The sequence below is a fragment of the Trichinella spiralis genome (genome assembly GCF_000181795.1).
Source record: "Trichinella spiralis strain ISS 195 chromosome Unknown Scfld1557, whole genome shotgun sequence".
Classification (NCBI taxonomy): Eukaryota; Metazoa; Nematoda; class Enoplea; order Trichinellida; family Trichinellidae; genus Trichinella; species Trichinella spiralis.
The window spans coordinates 1,207,203-1,226,025 of record NW_003528496.1 but is presented as its reverse complement, the minus strand read 5'-3'; the positions used below and the strand labels follow the sequence as shown (position 1 = coordinate 1,226,025).

At 33.9% G+C, this 18,823-nt stretch overlaps 6 protein-coding genes across 6 annotated transcripts; 3 read left to right on the top strand and 3 right to left on the bottom strand.

Annotated features, from left to right (window-relative positions):
• Positions 1-31: 31 nt before the first annotated feature.
• On the bottom strand, positions 32-1,768 carry Tsp_04840 (putative homocysteine S-methyltransferase). The gene is made up of 5 exons (XM_003369377.1): positions 1,688-1,768; positions 772-1,143; positions 544-705; positions 261-454; positions 32-197 (listed from the first exon to the last, which is right to left on the bottom strand). The coding sequence occupies exons 1-5, from the start codon at positions 1,766-1,768 to the stop codon at positions 32-34; spliced, it is 975 nt and encodes a 324-aa protein (XP_003369425.1).
• Positions 1,769-2,549: 781 nt separating this feature from the next.
• On the top strand, positions 2,550-5,935 carry Tsp_04839 (hypothetical protein). The gene is made up of 6 exons (XM_003369376.1): positions 2,550-2,687; positions 2,940-3,021; positions 3,061-3,165; positions 4,126-4,866; positions 5,010-5,612; positions 5,655-5,935. The coding sequence occupies exons 1-6, from the start codon at positions 2,550-2,552 to the stop codon at positions 5,933-5,935; spliced, it is 1,950 nt and encodes a 649-aa protein (XP_003369424.1).
• A 258-nt stretch (positions 5,936-6,193) lies between these two features.
• Positions 6,194-12,852, bottom strand: Tsp_04838 (indoleamine 2,3-dioxygenase). Its single transcript, XM_003369375.1, has 10 exons — positions 12,507-12,852; positions 12,150-12,473; positions 11,243-11,247; positions 11,092-11,181; positions 10,439-10,761; positions 8,865-8,997; positions 8,707-8,793; positions 8,098-8,499; positions 7,003-7,551; positions 6,194-6,847 (listed from the first exon to the last, which is right to left on the bottom strand). Exons 1-10 carry the CDS (start codon positions 12,850-12,852, stop codon positions 6,194-6,196), a joined length of 2,913 nt encoding a protein of 970 aa, XP_003369423.1.
• Positions 12,853-13,358: 506 nt separating this feature from the next.
• Positions 13,359-13,790, top strand: Tsp_04837 (hypothetical protein). The gene has a single exon (XM_003369374.1). It carries the CDS (start codon positions 13,359-13,361, stop codon positions 13,788-13,790), a length of 432 nt encoding a protein of 143 aa, XP_003369422.1.
• A 134-nt stretch (positions 13,791-13,924) lies between these two features.
• On the bottom strand, positions 13,925-14,476 carry Tsp_04836 (putative tigger transposable element-derived protein 2). Its single transcript, XM_003369373.1, has 3 exons — positions 14,404-14,476; positions 14,152-14,295; positions 13,925-14,034 (listed from the first exon to the last, which is right to left on the bottom strand). Exons 1-3 carry the CDS (start codon positions 14,474-14,476, stop codon positions 13,925-13,927), a joined length of 327 nt encoding a protein of 108 aa, XP_003369421.1.
• Positions 14,477-16,574: 2,098 nt separating this feature from the next.
• Tsp_04835 (aspartate aminotransferase) lies at positions 16,575-17,703 on the top strand. Its single transcript, XM_003369372.1, has 6 exons — positions 16,575-16,700; positions 16,758-16,862; positions 16,935-17,085; positions 17,144-17,309; positions 17,369-17,519; positions 17,581-17,703. The coding sequence occupies exons 1-6, from the start codon at positions 16,575-16,577 to the stop codon at positions 17,701-17,703; spliced, it is 822 nt and encodes a 273-aa protein (XP_003369420.1).
• The last annotated feature ends 1,120 nt before the right edge of the window (positions 17,704-18,823 follow it).

Genomic DNA, 18,823 nt, shown 5'->3' with positions numbered 1-18,823 from the left:
TACAACATCATCATATAACAAGATAAAAATTTTAAAAAGGACAATTTTGAACCAGTGGACCTTTTACAGATTTCGACACTTCAGCGAGCTGCATTGGTGAAACACCGCAGCAACCACCAATTATTCGAGCGCCAAGCTCAATCCATTCTTGTACACGTTCTCCGATTGGTTTTGAATAATAAGGCGGTTCGACCCATCTGAAAATCAAGAAAAAATATAAGTAAGAAAATATTCAAAAACAAATACAAATTATTTCCAACCCTGTCGCTCTTGTCCATCGTCCACTGTTTGGATATACAACAAAAGGCATCAACACGTTTCTAGCTTGCTTCAACAGTCCAGAAATGAAATCTGGCTTGGTACAATTTATGCCAACGGCTGTTACGCCTGGGCATCTGCTTATTTCATAAACAACATCGCTGAACAAATCACCATAATTCGTACGGTATTCATCCTGAAAATGATTCAAAAGACAAACAACAACAACAACAACAAAGCAATAAACTGTTAAAAATAAAAATATTTTTCAAGCTTATCACTTACTTTGCAAGAAAAAGATACCCAGCATGGGGGATGGTTGTATTCACTTAGCACTTCTAGAGCAATTTTCGCCTCGGTTAACGATGGCATGGTTTCCAAAGCGAGAAAATCAACCCGAGCCATTGTCATTGCACAAAACTGATCGTGATAATATTTTCTTATTTCCTCAAAATGTAAAAATTGTCACAAAGAAAAAAAAAGAACATAAATAAAATAATAAATCATCCTCACAGACACAGCAGTATCTTGTATGTATCTTCCTGAATATTCAGAACCATCGCATAATGAAACCGCATACGGTCCCACTGATCCCGCGACGTAATATTCATTAATATTTCGCCCATTGTCTTCAATGAAATGTTCAATAGACCTTCTGGCCAAACTGGCCGCATATTCCACGATCTCGTAACTTTCTCTTATAGAAATGCCCAGAACATCTTGCAAACGAGATATACAAGCTTGGTAAGTATTTGTTTGCACTATATCGGCACCGACTTTCAAAAAACTCGAATAAAATAAAATACACTCAAACTCTGTAACGTATTCCAATTGAAAATTCATAAGGCAAAAGTAAATATTGTAATTTTTTAACAAATTTTTCCACTAAAAAACATTAAAATATTCATCTGTCTTAGAAAATCATTCATTATTATTACATTTTACTATTTAAAATCAAATTAATTACACACTGATCATTCTTTCATCGTTCTATTAATTTTGAAACATAAATATCGTAAAAATTTGTAAAAATAAAAAGTCTCAAGGATACAATTTAACACTGCTAATTTCATGAAACAATATAAAACCTAGCAATGTATATTCCTCATTGATGCAGATGATTCACATTAAAGTAATGTATTTAAACAAATAATATGCATGACACAAAACAACACACGAGGTATTATTATTCATGTTACCATCTTTTAGAAAAGAAAACATTCCATAAGTTGCAATTTAATTGACATTAACCAAAAGCACAGATGAACAGAAAAATACACGAACTATAATTTCAAACATAAATAAACCCTCACTCTAAATGAGTTTGCAACACTTTTTTTGGATCTTTAAGTAAAGCGCGAGACGACCATAAAGGATCATCCTAAAATGTTCATTTAAAAAAATAACACAGTACAACTGGCTCAAATACTTCAATATAGTCGCATCCTGCGTTGATTAATGTAGTAGCCATAGAACCATCTAAAACTAATGGTCCTCTCAGCAAAGGCATTTTTATCATCAGTTTGATACTTGAACAAAAGAGAAATGGTAGATAATGTGCAATAAATAAATTTATTTAACAAGCACAAAGTAAAATTTAAATAATATTACTCAAAAACAGCACATGTACTCCCAACAATACTATTTTGTAATGATTTTCATGTTACGTAATTCATTTTCAATATTATTTGCATAACTTTTATTTAAAACTATATGTAATATTAGAAAACACTGATGAGGAAAAAATTATTGAGTTATATTATAATAATTTTGATGATATTTTTAAATTAAACACTTTGCAATAAAAATAATTGCCAATGTTGGTAACTGTAGTTTTAAAACATGAATTTTTTTAACTGGGGAAAAAAGACAATTTAAAATTATTGTACATATTAACAGTGTTTTAATGGAAAATATGAAGAAATTTCTGGAAATAAATACACCTAATAAAATTAGCATTCTTTAGAAATCAGAAACGTACTGTATGTTTAAATTTACTTGATTGTATTGTTTGGTAATTCTCTTTTTTGTAATGGAAAATATCAAATGATCATTTATGATTTATTCAAGTATTTTCAGAGGTTTTATTATCTTAATATTGTTTATTATTTATTTTCATTATACTGTTACTGTGTTGCAATTTAAGAGAAAAATTAAATGCAATTAATGAAATCGAGCAGTATGTTCAATTAATGTTAAGAATAATGTTTTATGAATAATAACTGTAGAATTCCTTTTTCTTTTCTGTTCGATTCACCGTTGTATTTTATTTTATTGTACATCTGCCTTAGATGAATTCGATGAGCCATGCAAAAAATACTGGCTTACCTGAAGACAGACGTCTTCTTCAGCGGCGGAAGAGGTTCAGATTATCATCAAAAATATCAAAATTAGCTGAGTTACTTCCTTCGGACATTCTTCCACCAAGGGTAATTACATGATTTTGATTCTTAGGTGAACTGTTTATGTAGTAATTTAATATTTTTGTATTTATATAATATAAAATAAAAATTTCGGCAGATGTATGTGTATGTGATATATTTGTGAATATTTTTTGGCTTGTTATTATTTATCTAGTTTAAATTTTGATTTGAATGTAATTTTCAAATTAACGAAACAAAAATAAATTATTTTAGTTACCTATTTTTTATTATGGAAGTATCAACACTAAATGATTTTAGCGTTCTCAGCATGGTATTATTGCAGCGGCATGTAGTTTTATTGTACAGCTGCTCGATCAAAAGAATCAAGCAGAAAATTACGGTTATTTCATCTTACCTTTTAAACGTTTATAGATATAAGTGATCCATTATTTATTCATTATAGCTGATGAAGTTAAACGACTGAAAGATCATATTGCATCACTGGAAGCTCGCTGTCAGCAACTTTCGGCGGAATGTGAAAAAAGTAAAACTTTCGATTTAACATTAATTTTTCAGTTTAGCGTTTCTCGAAAGATTACTTCTAAGTTTCATTCTAAATTTATTTATTCATTTTAGAAGTTTGTTTCTTTTATTGGTTACTTATATGTAAATGAATGTTTGGCTTCATTTAGGCTCACCTGTCGTGCTCAGTGACTCAAAAGATAAACAGACCTTAGAAGATTGCACCAATTCTATCCAGGGCGCTTTGGCATCGGACTGCTCTACAGCCAAAAATGAGCAAAAAAGTGAATTTGTCGTTTTTTTTATTGTGCTTAAAGTAATATATGCTTGTTTGATATGTAAAATACTCTAACTTGAACAAAGTAGAATTTATTTGTATTTTTTTTCATTTAATTATAAATTATTCATTCATTTTAATTATAAACCTGAAAATTTGCGCCATGTTTGGTTATGCTTTAGTTTTCTGTAATATTACCGTAAACTGACTGTCAAGTTTGAAAAATGCTTAAATGCAAGCATAATACTATCCTTTATTGAATAATAATTATTGAATACGATAAAATTCAAATGTACAATGCATTCATCTTAGATAGGCTATATATGTATTCATGTTTGTTCATTTTAACTGATTCATCTATTCATATGTATATATATGTATGTTATTTTTATACTTACTACAATAATTCGATTTTTAAATTATATTTTTGATCGATATGTGATTTAGTTTCTGTAATGAAAGTTTTGTTGTTTTCAATGGATGTGCATTTGTTTTAATCTTAAATATTTATCAGAATTATTTTATTTGGAACATATTTTACTGAAATTTTTGTAATTGTATTATTATGTGTGAACGAAAATTTGGAATTATATGGTAATATATAATTATTATAAACTTATTCAACGCAGAATTTATTATTAATTATGAAAACAATTAGTAATTTTTTAATCGGACTGCAGAAAGCATGACTTGCTATTTTTTTAGAACCCTCTGGAGTACGGTCACATGCTGCGCCGTGTGTTATTCTTATTAACTCATCGACCAAAGCGAGACGTCGACGTATTCAAAATCCTCTTTATCCGACGGTGCGTAATTGCCGGGCAATTGTCCCTAAGCCGGACAAAGATTTAGAATTAGACGTAGATAACAAGCCGGTTGAAGAAGACTTGCCTACACTTTCTGTTGTAAATGACCAGCGTGTCCAGTTGTCATTGTCGAAAAATGATCAGTTGGTTACTGATCAGTTCAGTGTAAAGCGGTTTTTAAAGCCCAAATCTAATGAAAATAATGAAAACGTTGCATTGGATGTTCCACTGAATAATGCAAATTTTCGAATGAAAACAGCAAACGCTGCTAGTCATGTAACGTTGGTGAGTAACGTGGTTGGCCATCGATCTCTACGAACAGATGTATCTGTGCAAACTGAAAACCTAGTAGCTGTACAAGAGCAAGATTTTCAAGATTGCAAAGATACAGCTACTAGTCCATTGACCTTTACTGCTGTTGAAATGAGCAATTTGGATAATGACCATCATGGTCAGACTGTACAGCAGCAACAAAATCAACAGCAGCATCGTCATTCAGTGGCGATGTTATTAGATCAAGACCCAGTACTTGAAGAACAAGTAGAGCGTGATTTATATTATCAAAGATACAATACAGCTAATTTGCTTTACAATCCATTCAAAGAAACTGCTGCACAGTCAGAAACAGTTTTTACTTCAGGTAAGCTAAGAATTTAAATTTAACTGATTCACTGATTTTATTAATATTAATAGTAGAAATGAGTGATTAGCAATAAAACGTATGTTTACCTTTTCACGTAGATATGTATGTATATTATTTTTATTTTATTTTACTTTATTTAGAAAATTTGACAAGCAACACGAATCTACTGACCGCAGCATCAACTGAAGAGCAGTTCCTTATGGTAAATTCTGGAAATGCGGCGGATTCAAATGCTAAAGACATTGCCTCATGTACAGCAGCTCGGTCTGCAGCGGCGCCATTTAATTACAATTTTGAATGCGGTTCATTTTATCAGCAAACGCTTTCAACCGTTTCTGGATCGTCATATTTTCCTTCCATAGATTCACTGATTGGTCAAAATGGAGATTTTGTTAGTCAAAGTCGGCAGCAAACGAGCGCCACAAAGTTGAATACTGGCAATACAAATGCCGCTGGAAGATCAATTTCAAACTTTTCCATTGAATTTTTGCACAACACCGACAATACGGCAAATGATCATGCAAATTATGGCAAATTTCAAAGCGATACTTTTAACAACGGAGCCACGATTGAATCACGCTCGTTTCAAATGTTCGACGACTTGCCACCAATCGGTGAATTCTCACAAACTGCCTGGTACAATAATAACAGTGGATATCCGGTGGAGCAACGATTTTCAGCCAATCCTATTACTTACTGCAATGTACCTATGCCATCGTCGAAATATTGTAATCGATCGTCTGGTAAGCTGCAAAATTTTCAAATCAAATCAATTTTTCCTGAAGTATTCTTTCTGCACGCCAACGACGAAGCAACAAATAACAACAACAGTCATTTGCCGGTTCCAAGCAACAGTCAGCAAGTTGGACCAATGCAGTTGGATATGACAATTCAGTATAATAACAGTGTAGGAACATCCCAGTATCATCATAATAATTTTACTTGTGAATCACTGATCGCAGATGACCGTAAGAAGGACAATTCAAGTTTAAATATTTTGTCGTCATCTGAAACTTTAAATAATTGCGAAAATATTTACAATTCTTCATACAATTGCCTTGCTTAATGTATTTTCTTCTGGTTCACTTTTGTTGAAAAATGCAATTTTTATCCGGATTGAATGAATAACTCCTATAAAGTGAGTCTTTCTGTGAAAATAATACATGTTTAAGTTATGTATATGCTTATGCTGGTGCTCGCTCGGTTGATTAAAAAGCAAAACAGTGTATGCTTAAAAAGATGCTTGTTTACTTATATTACTGCACGTTTAAAAAATTTTCATTCTTCAGCAGTAAAGAAACTGAAATAATATAATAGTTAACTTTTAATCAGACAAAGGTAAGTTCAATTTGCACTGTTCAGTGGATTGTATTAGACTGATCAAAAATGGCATCACTGTGGTACCGGCAGTGCCATGATCTCCGAGAGTTTGTGCAGGTTCAGAAATGATTTCCATTTGCCTCGGCTTAACAATGTAACTATTCACCAAAGCAACATGAACCCGACGAAATGCGGTCATGGCGCCAATACAATCATTGTACGCTTGTATAGAATCGAGCTGAACAGCACAAGTGGACAAAAGAAACGATCTGACGTTGACTTTGGTTTCAAGCCAATGCAGAAAACATCTCTGATTGGGCAACATGAATTGTCGCATGAGCTTCAAAAAGCTTCCAGCATCTGCACTGTGTTGCACACCAAGGCACGTGTCCAGACATTGTATGGCACAGCTTTGTGCTGCTGAGCCACCGACAAGTTTCATCGGCTGGTCGTTCGCGACTCCTTCTAAAATAATTCCACCAACAGATTGAAAAGCTGGTCCTGTTGTTCCTGATAAAAATGGTCGAAGCTTGTGATAAAATTCATTTGCATCAACACGTTCTTTCAAACGTCTCATTTTTGCATGCATGCGATGGATTGCCGTCGCTAAATTTTTCAGACCTTCCGTCAGTAACGAAACGTCTTTACCTTTGATAGCCTGAAAAATGTTCAAATTAACAAATAATGAAAGAGAAAACGACAGCAATTTTTAAAGTATGTTTTTAATCGATAAATCAAGCAAGTTCTCAAATGAACATTAAATCGACACTGACAAACAATAAAGATAGAAAGATAAATAGATATATGTCATACCTTGGCAAGGTGAAAAAAAGCAGGAAGTGCGTTGGAAAATTCCACTTCGACTTCAACGGTAGCGAGAAAAAACCAGTGATTCGTATCGTCATCAAAAAAATTAAAATACAGTAACTGGTGATCATCCGCTATGAAAGGTTTATTGTTGAAAATGCAGAAACATTTTTGCTTGTAATTAGCTAATGCAACTGTGACATGAGGTGCAATGCCAATCTGCAGACCAAGCTTTTCCGAAACTTGTGAATAAGGCACAGCTAGACAACGTGGAACCTTTTTTGGGACACCAATCTCGCTTTCGCACCAAATGTATCCAGAAACAAGAGTTGCCAGTTGCAAGTGAGCAAGACGAAGTTGCCTATGTGAACTACACAATGAGCTCACATCCAACAAAGGTAAATTTTCCAACGTAGATCGTACGTTTCCCGCTGCCAACAAATGTCGAATATTGGCCGCTGTATTGTTCCAGCTATTGTAATAACTTGGAAGATGCTCTTCTGGATTTTCAAGAACAAAACCTAATTTAGCTGAGATGTGAAAATCACGCAACAACTGCATATTAAACTTGGAAATCATTCATTCATCAGATCCCAAAAATGTAGGCTATGCATGTGATAATATGCTAAACAATAACAATAAAATAACATATCAATTACCTACACGGTTAAGTATCGCAATAAATAAGTTTTTAAAGCAGGATAATATCGTAAAAAACAACAACAGCTAACAAAAATAACAGAAAATATTATGTTAAGATGGTAGCACAGAAACAGTTTTTATTCGACGTCGTTGCATTAGTTCAACTATTCTCACCAGCTAAATGAACAAGTTATGCCGGTTTTACTTTGTATAACTGAAAAAATAAATAATCAAGACAGGTCCTTAATTTTAGAAAAGGTCTTTTTTCATACTGACAGAAGAACACTTATTTCCTTGAACTTTAGGAATTTCCTTATAAAATGGTAAAAGTTCAGAAGATTGAACACATGCTCGATCAGAAATTGCATTATTACCACAAACTTTTACTGGCTGGCTATTTAAGCGTTGTAAAAACAAACGCATTCTCTCTCCACTAAACAAATCAGCATTCGCGCCTACCGTAATCACAGGATCACAAACTGTATAACCACAATGCTTGTAAAATGATTCCCGGTCAACAGTAGTTAGATAAATGGTTAAAAATCCGACTTTCTGAGCAAAGCGTTCGCATTCCTTGACCAAATGACGGCCAAGTCCCCGACCGCGTTCCGATTTTTCAATTACAACCGATTCCAAAAGGCACCATTCAGGTCGATCAGGTATTCGACAAAGTCGAGCATGCCCAAGCAATCGTTGATCAGAGGTACGCACGAGCACTAATGATACTGGCAAGTGGTCATTCGATTTGGCCAAGCTGTGAATGCGAGAATGACTCGACCGTGGCCATTCAGCATTTAGCAATTTTATACATTCGTCAATATATTCCAGATGACTGTGCAACGGATATACTTCCATTGAGAACTAACTTATGAAAATCAATTTTACATTAGGCACTTAAAGAACGATGCAAACAACTACAGTAATTTCTATTTAGCAGGTATAATTATATTTAGGCTTTTATTTTTTTCTTTATTTTTTCTATTTTATATAATTTATGTAGCATTTTTAAAAATTAAATAATAATTTATACTTTTGACTAATACATTTGATGTTTCAAATAAAACTTACTTCTGTACTTTGTGAATTTTTAATTCGCACTTGAAAATTCTCTTTGGCTACAGTAAGTTGTAAATTAGATTGATCAGGGAGCCTGTTCTTGAATAATTTGTTTTGATGAACTTTTGCTGAAAGTAGTACGAATTAAATGTCACAAGCTTCCTGCACACTTCTAAGATTTGCTGAAAGCTAGTATCATTGAATGAGACAGCAGTGACCGCAGCGAGAAAAATTGTCTTTTCAGGTCTTTTCCTAAGGATCATATCTGTTGTTGGGATCCTGGTACCGAGCCAGCGATCAGTACTTAAAATAAGCATTATAAATATTGAAAAAAAGAAATACAAATATTTAACTTCAACAATCAGTTTCGTTTTCATGAATTATATATAAGTCTGTTTGAGCAGCTCGATATCACAATATGCCGTCGTCAGACGCTTTGCTGACGTCAGAAAGCTGACATTCAATATCAATAAATAATAAGTAATTATGAAATAAAATGTAAAGTAAATAATTATGAGATCAAAATATTGACATGAATCTGATATAAAGTTGGTCTTCCAGAATTTCATTGACACTTTCCACATCTTCAAACGCCATAAATTATTCTATTTTTGATCATATAGAATTGTTTCGTTTATTGCTTTTCTTTTCATACAGTTCATTCCTTCAGTTTTGTATATAATTTTTCAGTTTGACAGTTAAATAGAGATGCTTATTAGTCAAAGTGTTCATCTTTGAGCAAAAAGAGATTCATTGTCAATTACGACGAACACTTGTTTAATATTTGTCATTTACTTTGGTGAATAACTCTTTTCTATATTTTATTTGTAAATTTTACGTTAATATATTTTGCAGTGGTATTTCAGCTATTAACATTTTATAGTTTAGTATTATAAAGAAATATATTCAAACTATAAAATCAAAAAGTTTTTGATTATTGTAACTTGAAATACCGAGTATGAATTTAGATATTTCTTCTCAACTTGCGTATATTTCGTGTGGATTTTGCTAGAAGTTTTTTGTCTACATTTTACATTAAAAATCTATTTTTATTTTTGATTTTATTTGATATAGTATAGCGCCTTACAATGATGCTGGGCAGTTTTCTTGATTTATCTGTTTATTATTTTTCAATTTGTAAAATTATAAAAGTGCATAAACACTGAGCATTTGAAGTGAAAAAGATATCCGATGGCACTTGGTTGTAAGGCAAGCCATTTCATTTCATTTAGAAAACAGTTGTAATAAAAGCATGAATAAATAAAGCTATTCATTTTGATTAGCCCATATTTAGTCAGCAAACTTTCAAAAAACAGCAACTTATAAAGTTTTCAGTTGGGAATTTGTTCCGCAGGTAGAATGCGTTCAACAACCTATTTTCAGATAAGTAATTAAAAAGACAAATTATGATTGTGATTGCTATTGCAACGTATGACGAACATTTAGTGCGCAAGTTTCAGTGATTTGTGAACTCTAGCTTCCTTTCAAAGTTCCTTGGCTTTGTTGAAAAGTACAGTACACTCCGATTTGGGGGTCTTTTGGATGATCAGACGTTTTCAATTTTTCAAAATGTATGTACGCAATTGAAGCGTTTATAGCTTTTATTCTCAATTAGACGCGGAAGAGTAGACATTCTGTTTATTATGCGACGTTATTTGCCTTATACTCGCTTAAATTGCATAAACATTTATTAATACGGTCGATTATATTTTTCAGCGCTACATTGAAAAAGCACCAAATTTACTTCGTGTTAGATTTTATAAAATCAGCAATAAGCCTCTGTTTTAACGAAGATAGCTTCTTCTGTGCAGCGACATCGCGAATATGTCTCACTACCATTAGTTGAGCAGCGCTGAGTTCTTTCTGTTGTTCCATCCACTTTAAGCCAAATTTGAAGGAAGAATACGCTTCTGAATGGCAGAGCCTCTCATTTGGCTTATCAGACATATCAGACTCATCGCCGTCTTCATCTTCATCTTTTTCCACTGCTTCCAGGATATCATCATCAGTTAATGCTTCAAACAACGGGTTATCATCATCGTCTAGCCATTGTTCAACTTCATCCCGCTACTCGTTCAACTTAAATTTCTGGAACATTTCTATTACAGTTGGAATGTCATCATTAGAGCCCGGATTTTTAGGCACTAAAAAATTCTGAAATAGGCAGGCAAAAAGGCAAAATAAAATTACAAAAAAGCAGTAAAAAAGGCATTTATTTATAAAAAAAGGCAAATATTTGTATTCCCTAAATATGGTGGAAATGGTACATACATTGCATGAAATGGTTTATCTTGTCTGGTCGCACATAATTACGAGCATGTTCTTCAAGTTATCAGGTGTTAAGCTATGTCGTCTGTCTGAAAGAATATACTTTAACTGCAAAAAACTTCTTTCTACCTCAGCTGAGGTCACTGGTGCATATTTGAAGCAAACCGCAAACTCAATATTCATGCCAATAAGTTGTGCATTGGATTTTCCTTTGTATTTCTTTAAAATCTTTGTTAGCTTGAATCAGTTTATCGCATTTTCTTTGTATGTCCTCACTTACTTTGCCTGGAATTTTATGAATATCATCGATACTTTCGAATATCGATTATTTATGAATATCCACTAGTGTTTCGCTAGGACGTTTCTCAAGGAAAGTGATGGCTTGTACGAAATTTGCAAAATTGGAGGCAATACATACGAGATCACAACGGAAAGATTCTTTCTGCTTGATTTCACGGACTATTTTCACTGCAGCAATTCTTCTTCTTCAAAACAGCCGATGATTTCTTGTATCTTTGTGAAATTCGCCGCATAGTAGAAAACAGCAGACAGCCATGGCAAAATCCGGGGTCTAGTCATCATCAAAGTCTATTGATTGGGTGACACAATCTTCGTTGTAACCAAGAAGCTTATTCCATGATACCCGCAATGTATTTCCGGATATCGACTCCCATACTTGCGCAGGCACGTAGCAGCAATCTTTTAAATTTATACTCTTCAGTTATGACGCCAGATCACTCCCGTCAGGTTTTGAAAGGATAATTCGTCGCAAGAGTTCTTTCCTATATCGCTTTTTAAACTATGAATAACGACTTGATCCATTGGCTGAATAAGCGACGATATATTCGGTGGCAAAAACAAAACCTTGAACTATCCATTTTAGCGATCTAGCATTTCACAACTAGGATGACAAGGTGCATTGTCAATTATGAATAACTAATCTTTTTGTCTTCTGGTATTTCTTAACGTGAGGAATAAATATCTCATCATACCAATGGATAAAAATATCTTCTGTCATCCAGGCTTTTGTCTGATAATCATAAATCACCATATCATAAATCATTCAGTGATTAGCTGGAATGAGTCAGAAAAATTCGGAGCGCACAATGCTGGGGCAGACGTAAGGCAGTTTTTAAGGCGTCCACCCAAATCTATGCATATGCCATACTTGGTCATGAAGTCAGCACCTAATATGACATCAGTGAGTAGAGAGTCCATGACAACAAAATAATATCGGCCGTCGAAGGAACCAAGTTGTAATGGTAATGTTATTGAATTCCAGGGATTCACTTCTTCACCAGATGCCGTTAACAAAACAACGCCGCAACCAGAAATGTTTTTGTCGCAGTTAGTCAGGGATAGCAGGTTTTTGCAGATCAAGCTGATAGCGGAATCAGAATGGAATAAAATTCTTGCTCTGTATCCGCCAACAACGCCGTAAGTTGTAAGCAGGATCATTACATTGAGTGGCTCGATGATGCGGCGGACTTGATGATGGCTATTGATAATATCTGAAACTGGGACCTTTCAATTTTGTGGCTCACGACGGCGGTCCGCTGCGCCTGGGCCCGTCCAGTTCAAGCGCCTTCCAGAACGGCAATTCCGTGCCAGATGACCGACTCCTCCGCAGCTCCAACAACGTAGCAGCAGCTTTCCGTTTCTTCTTGGTTCTTCTTGACGTCGGACAGCAGCGCCGTGCGCTTGGTTATGGATGGCAGTTTGATCAAGACGTTCAGCCGAATTGTCAATCTTCCGTTTCATTTCCTCCATTAGGGCTGATATTTCATGTGTTGTAGTCGTTGTTTGTGTGTCCAGTTGGCCATCAACAGACGCCAACAGTTGAGCCCTGTCCATAGGTTCATCGAGTGATGTTATCTCTGCTCCAATCATTAATTGTCGGCTATAATTCTGGGCAAACCAGGAATAAAACGGCGAAGTAATACCGTTGTATTAGTCATCTTCTCCTCAGTGACACAAGCGTGGTCCAGCAATAGCTGTAAACGGTTAGCGAAAGATCGCATACTTTCCCCAATCATAAAAGCAGCCCTTTGAAATTCGTCAAAAGCCGCGACCTAGGATGCCTTTGGATTAAGTTTAGACTTCAGAGTACCAACCAACAATTTGTTATTACTCTTCACTGCGGCAGGACGGTGAAAATGTAGCGGACGCAGACTAATCTAACAACTGTATTGGTCCTGACGACGAAGCGGAAGAAGGATAAAGCTACCGTAAGCGGATATATACTTGAGGATCGAAGGAGGATTACGGTAGTGCGTTGGTTGCAGCGAGCGTGTGTAGTTGTTGCACCTGGAATCTTGCTGTGACAGATCGGTAACAGTTCTTGTTCAGAACTGTTAATAAACACTTTGCTCTTTACTTGTCTTTTGAATGCGACAATGTTATCGGGAGAGCGCGAACCTGGAAGTAAGGGCTGCAGAGCCAGCGGAAGCCAAACGGAGGATATGGTCTCGCGGAAGAACCGGCCGATCGACACTGGCCCGTCGTCGCCTAGCGATGACAGTGCTAACAGCCCGGTTGGGATGACGAACGAGCCCGCCCGAAAGAGCGGCTCATTACAAAGGAAAATAATAAGGGCATCACCTTTCAAGAAAGTTGGTAGCTTCTTCGCTTTTATAGTATCTGACCAGCCGTTGGCTTCGACACAAACTTCAAAAAAAAGTAACCAGCGATTGAAATCACCATCATCGAATGAACTAGGCAGGCTAGGGCCTAATGTAATAGTATTACTGATCTCGACAACCTCAACATCAATAATCTACAGTAGAGATATTTTTTTGCATAAAGGTGCGTTGGCGTTGACGTGTTAGCGAATTCAGTATTGCCGTTTGTGTACCTCCTTCGCGTGTGTGTTATCTTTTTGTATAGTTATTCCTACCTGAATAAAAACGTTGCCTCGTTAAATAGAAAGACTGGCTTGTTGATTAAAAGCGTAAACGTTACACTAACACAGTCGCTTGAACGTTGTCCATTTGGGGTTTGTCTGAAGTGGCATCAGCCATGATGAACGCTCTACTACCAGAATGTAATGTGGATGATTAGGTATATTGTAGACTATAACAAGCAAAACAATTGAGATTAACTAACTACTAGAGAGGAGAGGACAGGCCACAGTAAGATAATCACTTGGGGATCATTAAATACAGCATTTGAATCATTCATTACACTTACATGACTTAAAGCCGCTGGCAGTCTTCTTGGTCATCGAGACAAGCGATGTTTTAGGCAGACACTTCCATGTCAAGCCGGTTTCATCCGTGTTATACACAAAATCAAGATCATACCCTTCTTTCCTAATTAAATCATTCAACGTAGCTGTAAATTTTGCAGCACAAAGTCAGTAAGCTGACGTCGACTGCGACAGAAGTCTGAAACTGTGGACAGACCCACATCAAAACTCAGCAATTTTCTTGAGCGACTCACCTCTCTCCACAAGTCTACACACGTCTAGCTTTTGCTCTAAACTCAAGAACTTTCCCTTCCTAGTAGTATACATACCGGACAAAAATTAGCATTACACGTTACAGTTACGTTACGTTACAGTATTAGTGAAATGCAGGTTCTTTGACCAAAAAAGTGTTCGGATAATCGAGTAACGGATGATCGGAGTTTCACTGTATTTTGAATACATGAGAATGAATACTCTTAAACTTTGCTGAATAATTCTATCTCACTTAAAATTGTAATTGTATGTATTTATAAAAAACATGCAGCTTCAGATATGCCCATTTAATGTATTTTAGCAACAATAAAGTGATCTTTTTGTAACCTTATAGAAGTGAACCTTCTACTCAAACCTTTACAAATAAAACGGTTAATGGGAACGGATAACTTTTAACTGATAATTTCAAATTTTCAAATATTTGTAATAAATAAAACATTCATGTCAACAATGTTAAATTTCAATTGCCGGAATAAAACCAAGCAATTCTTAATCTTGAAAATAATTATATACAGTATGGTATGACGTTCTTAAATAATAATCTTATTGTATGTGAAGATAGATAAAATTACAGTTGTATCTCATGATTCAGTTTGGTTATTTTACGCATTACTCAATTCAGACAATGTAAAAATTTATATTTAATCGTAATTTTTTTCATTTAATGAATAGTAGCGTGAAAATTTTGACTGTTAAAATCTTACTTGTTTAAGCTGATATTTTGCTGTTCAGTAACGTGAAAAAGAAGCATTTCATTTTAATTGTGAATATGCGAAGATGAATTACTGTAAGATTATTAGGCAAAGTTAATGTCGAGAAAAGGAAGCACTAAGTTGAAGTTCATGGAGATTTTAGAAGTTCATTTGAACTGATGAAATTTATGAACCAGTTTATACATGTTAGTTAGTTGAGTTTTATACATGTAGGCGTGGAGTCTATGCACATGAGAGTGGGTGCTTCATGCTTCATTTTCATCATTAAGAAGCATTTATTGTTTTAATAGAAAATAAGATTGTATTATAAAAAGGTAAATTCGTTTGTATTTCGCATGCTAAACGCAACTGTAACTTTACATAACAACAGGCTTTTACAGTACAAATTTATTGTTCTTCATGTCCTACTTGTGTAAAAGCAAGTTATTTTTTATTCTTTTGATAAATGTATTTTTTAATACTTTTTATTTGTTTATTGATTTTAGCAGTGTTTTCACAAGTGTTTTTGCATTAGAAGTGTGATTATTTAAGGACTAATTTATTGATTTATTTTTTCAGAGTTATTTTAGTTTTTTTTATTTTAGAAAACGTTTGCGCTCACATAAGCTGATAATGCTAAGCTCATTGTGCAGAATTGTAACAAAGCGATCGGTTAGGTAGGGCTTTTTGATCTAATGCATCTTTTTGATGATTGAATTATCAGATGTAATATGATTTTGAACCGAAGTTATAATCTTTTCATTTCAGCAGTTGGTTTCATGACGTTCCATTGGGGCCACCTGATGCAATTTTGGGATTAACGGAAGCATACAATAAAGATACAAATCCAAACAAAATTAATTTAGGTGCAGGTGCTTACAGGGATGACGATGGCAAGCCATATGTTCTTCCTAGCGTCAGAAAGGTATAGTTTTAAAAATTAAGAAGCTAGTAGATGAGATGTCCCCTAGATGAACTGCATGTTATTGATTGCATTAAAAGGTTATTATATTTAGGCGGAGAAAATTCTGTTTGATCAGAATTTGGATAAAGAGTATGCTGGTATTGCAGGTATAGGAAAATTTAATGAAGCTGCCGTGAATTTAGCATTTGGTGATGGTCATCCAGTGCTCGTACAACGGAAGGTAACAGAAAACGTGGAATTTGTTCAATAATGAAATATAACTACGTCATAAAATCTGAAAATGTTGTATGCAAAAAATTTAAGCGCTAAACGTGGATTGAGTTTAGAATGCCACTGTGCAAGGTGTATCCGGAACGGGTTCTCTTCGAATAGCGGCAGCATTTTTGGTGAACGATAATAATCATCATATTTGTATTACTGTTTACAATTGACTGTGATTTTAGGAAAAGTTTCATTGTGGTCCTAAAGTAGTTTGGGCGTCAACCCCAACATGGGGTAATCATAACAATATATTTAAGTAATAAATATTTCACATATGAATGTCACACCGTGCGTTCGAGTTTCATTATTTAGGCATTCCGGTTTGGAGATGAAACAGTATAGATATTATGACAAAGTAACAAATGGAATTGACGAAGCAGGGATGTTGGATGACATGAAGGTATCTGTAAAATTTTCAGTAATTAAGCATTTGGGTTTGATTTTTATATTTTATCAGCGAATGCCATGTGGTTCGATAGTTTTGTTGCACGCTTGTGCGCATAATCCTACTGGTGTAGATCCGAGTCCTGAACAATGGCAAAAAATATCCAATATTGTCAAGGTATATTTTATTTGTATTTTTATTTGCAAAATGACAACAAATCAAATTTAATAATTGATAAACTTTGATTAGGAGAAAGAACTTTTTCCACTGTTTGACATGGCTTATCAGGGTTTTGCTACTGGTGATATAGATCGAGATGCTTTTGCAGTGCGGCTTTTTTTAAAAAATGGTCACAAATTGGCATTAGCACAGTCTTTTTCCAAAAATATGGGCTTATATGGTAAAAAAATTTTGCATATAGTTTGTAATTGAATTTGAATTCACTTTTTATTTGCTAGGCGAACGTGTTGGTGCTTTGACATTTATCACGGAAAATGAGGAAGAAGCAAGCAGAGTTTTGTCTCAGTTGAAAATTTTAATTCGTCCCATGATTTCTAATCCTCCAATTCATGGCGCTCGAATTGCTCATCTCCTTCTTACGGATCCGGTGCTTCGCAATGAATGGTTTATCAATATCAACTTTGAATAATTTCAATTTTATTTTTGAAAATTCATGTATTCAGGCTCTCAGATTTGAAAGTGATGACAAGTCGAATCATCAAGTGCCGGAAAACTCTTGCCGAACTGCTGGAGAAGCATGGATCTAAGAGACAATGGAAACATATCGTTCAGCAAACTGGCATGTTTTGTTATTCTGGATTAAATGAAACTCAGGTTTGCTTATTTCGATCTTTAATTATGTTCAATTTGAAAACAGAATGCTGATTTATTATAGGTTAGGCGATTGATTGAAGAATTTTCCATTTATCTGACAAAAGATGGTCGTATATCAATAGCTGGTATATCTTCAAAAAATATACAATATTTGGCAAATGCTATTCATGTAGTTACTGTATGAGATGAGGGTGATTTCATGCAATTTTTTTTCAAAGATACCGTTTCACGAAAAATTTATCATAAAACATTATGGGCATTTTTGTTAAATTAAAAGTGTATTTTTGTTTGGCTTTAAACCATTTAAATTTATTTACGCAACTGAATATTATAAATAAAAAGTGATAATGTATGAAAATCGAAAATGAAAAAATAAAAAACGGAAATTTTTTGCCATGTGGCTGCTTCTTTTTTATTATTCCCAGCGAAAGTTTTGTAAAATAATTTTTTATTTCAATACATAAATTTGTGTGACATTTTTAATGCGAGCTGCTGCTGTGCCATGCATACTGTTTACCCAGAAGCAAGCAGCTTATTGTTAACAAATGACGAAAAATTTAATTGAACGTTTTTAAAGGCAAAGTTCATCTTTGTTTGTAGAAAACGTTGTTGCATCGAACTGTGATTAAATTTAAATCTGATTCAAGTTTTTAAATTGATATCAAAAAAAGTTGAAAGTTTCAATTTTGTCATTTTCAATGAAAATTTTACATGATGCTTGTTCTTGCTTATATTGATGATAATTTTGCTTTTGATTCACATTCATCTAAATGTTGTTATTATATTGCACAGTTTGAATTTTCGAAAATGTTTTTATCAATAAATAAATGAAAAACAACATATGTTAATTGATGAAATAATTCGTTACAAACTATAAATTGTTTATTCGTTTTGTTAACAAAATAAGCATGATAGCTGTTAATTTAGAAACATAAATCGGATTACATTCGACTGCTAATACTGTGCAACAACAGAGGCATCTGAAATACAGAAAATGAAAAAAAATGACTAAAATATTGAGAGAAATCATTAATGAATTTTAATATTATTTCTTTTTAAAGAAAAATAAAATTATTAAAATTTTTGTGAACAAATTTATTGTTTCGAAGATGTTTCTGTTGTTAATTTTGAAATTAATTTATAAAAAAATATTAAAATCATTTTATACTTGTTTTATTATAAATAAAAGAATTATAAATTAATGAGTGTTCAGAAATGAAAATTGAAAAAGAAAAAAAGTTGCCATTTTCACTAGGATGCTAAAATTTAATTTAGTAGTACAGTAGGATTGTATTATAATGCTT

Coding starts and splice junctions, on each gene's coding strand:
- Tsp_04840 (XM_003369377.1), bottom strand. CDS start 1,768: ATGCCTTTGCTGAGAGGACCATTAGTTTTAGATGGTTCTATGGCTACT. Junction 706..771: donor TACAAGATACTGCTGTGTCT/GTGAGGATGATT, acceptor TTACATTTTGAG/GAAATAAGAAAATATTATCA. Junction 198..260: donor CGATGGACAAGAGCGACAGG/GTTGGAAATAAT, acceptor CTTGATTTTCAG/ATGGGTCGAACCGCCTTATT.
- Tsp_04839 (XM_003369376.1), top strand. CDS start 2,550: ATGAATTCGATGAGCCATGCAAAAAATACTGGCTTACCTGAAGACAGA. Junction 2,688..2,939: donor CGGACATTCTTCCACCAAGG/GTAATTACATGA, acceptor AAATGATTTTAG/CGTTCTCAGCATGGTATTAT. Junction 5,613..5,654: donor ATATTGTAATCGATCGTCTG/GTAAGCTGCAAA, acceptor TTTTTCCTGAAG/TATTCTTTCTGCACGCCAAC.
- Tsp_04838 (XM_003369375.1), bottom strand. CDS start 12,852: ATGATTGGAGCAGAGATAACATCACTCGATGAACCTATGGACAGGGCT. Junction 12,474..12,506: donor AGGCGCAGCGGACCGCCGTC/GTGAGCCACAAA, acceptor TCCCAGTTTCAG/ATATTATCAATAGCCATCAT. Junction 10,762..11,091: donor CACCAGTGACCTCAGCTGAG/GTAGAAAGAAGT, acceptor TTGAACGAGTAG/CGGGATGAAGTTGAACAATG.
- Tsp_04837 (XM_003369374.1), top strand. CDS start 13,359: ATGTTATCGGGAGAGCGCGAACCTGGAAGTAAGGGCTGCAGAGCCAGC.
- Tsp_04836 (XM_003369373.1), bottom strand. CDS start 14,476: ATGTATACTACTAGGAAGGGAAAGTTCTTGAGTTTAGAGCAAAAGCTA. Junction 14,296..14,403: donor GTGTAGACTTGTGGAGAGAG/GTGAGTCGCTCA, acceptor CAAAATTTACAG/CTACGTTGAATGATTTAATT. Junction 14,035..14,151: donor TGCCAGCGGCTTTAAGTCAT/GTAAGTGTAATG, acceptor TGCTTGTTATAG/TCTACAATATACCTAATCAT.
- Tsp_04835 (XM_003369372.1), top strand. CDS start 16,575: ATGAATGTCACACCGTGCGTTCGAGTTTCATTATTTAGGCATTCCGGT. Junction 16,701..16,757: donor GGATGTTGGATGACATGAAG/GTATCTGTAAAA, acceptor ATATTTTATCAG/CGAATGCCATGTGGTTCGAT. Junction 17,310..17,368: donor CCGGTGCTTCGCAATGAATG/GTTTATCAATAT, acceptor TCATGTATTCAG/GCTCTCAGATTTGAAAGTGA.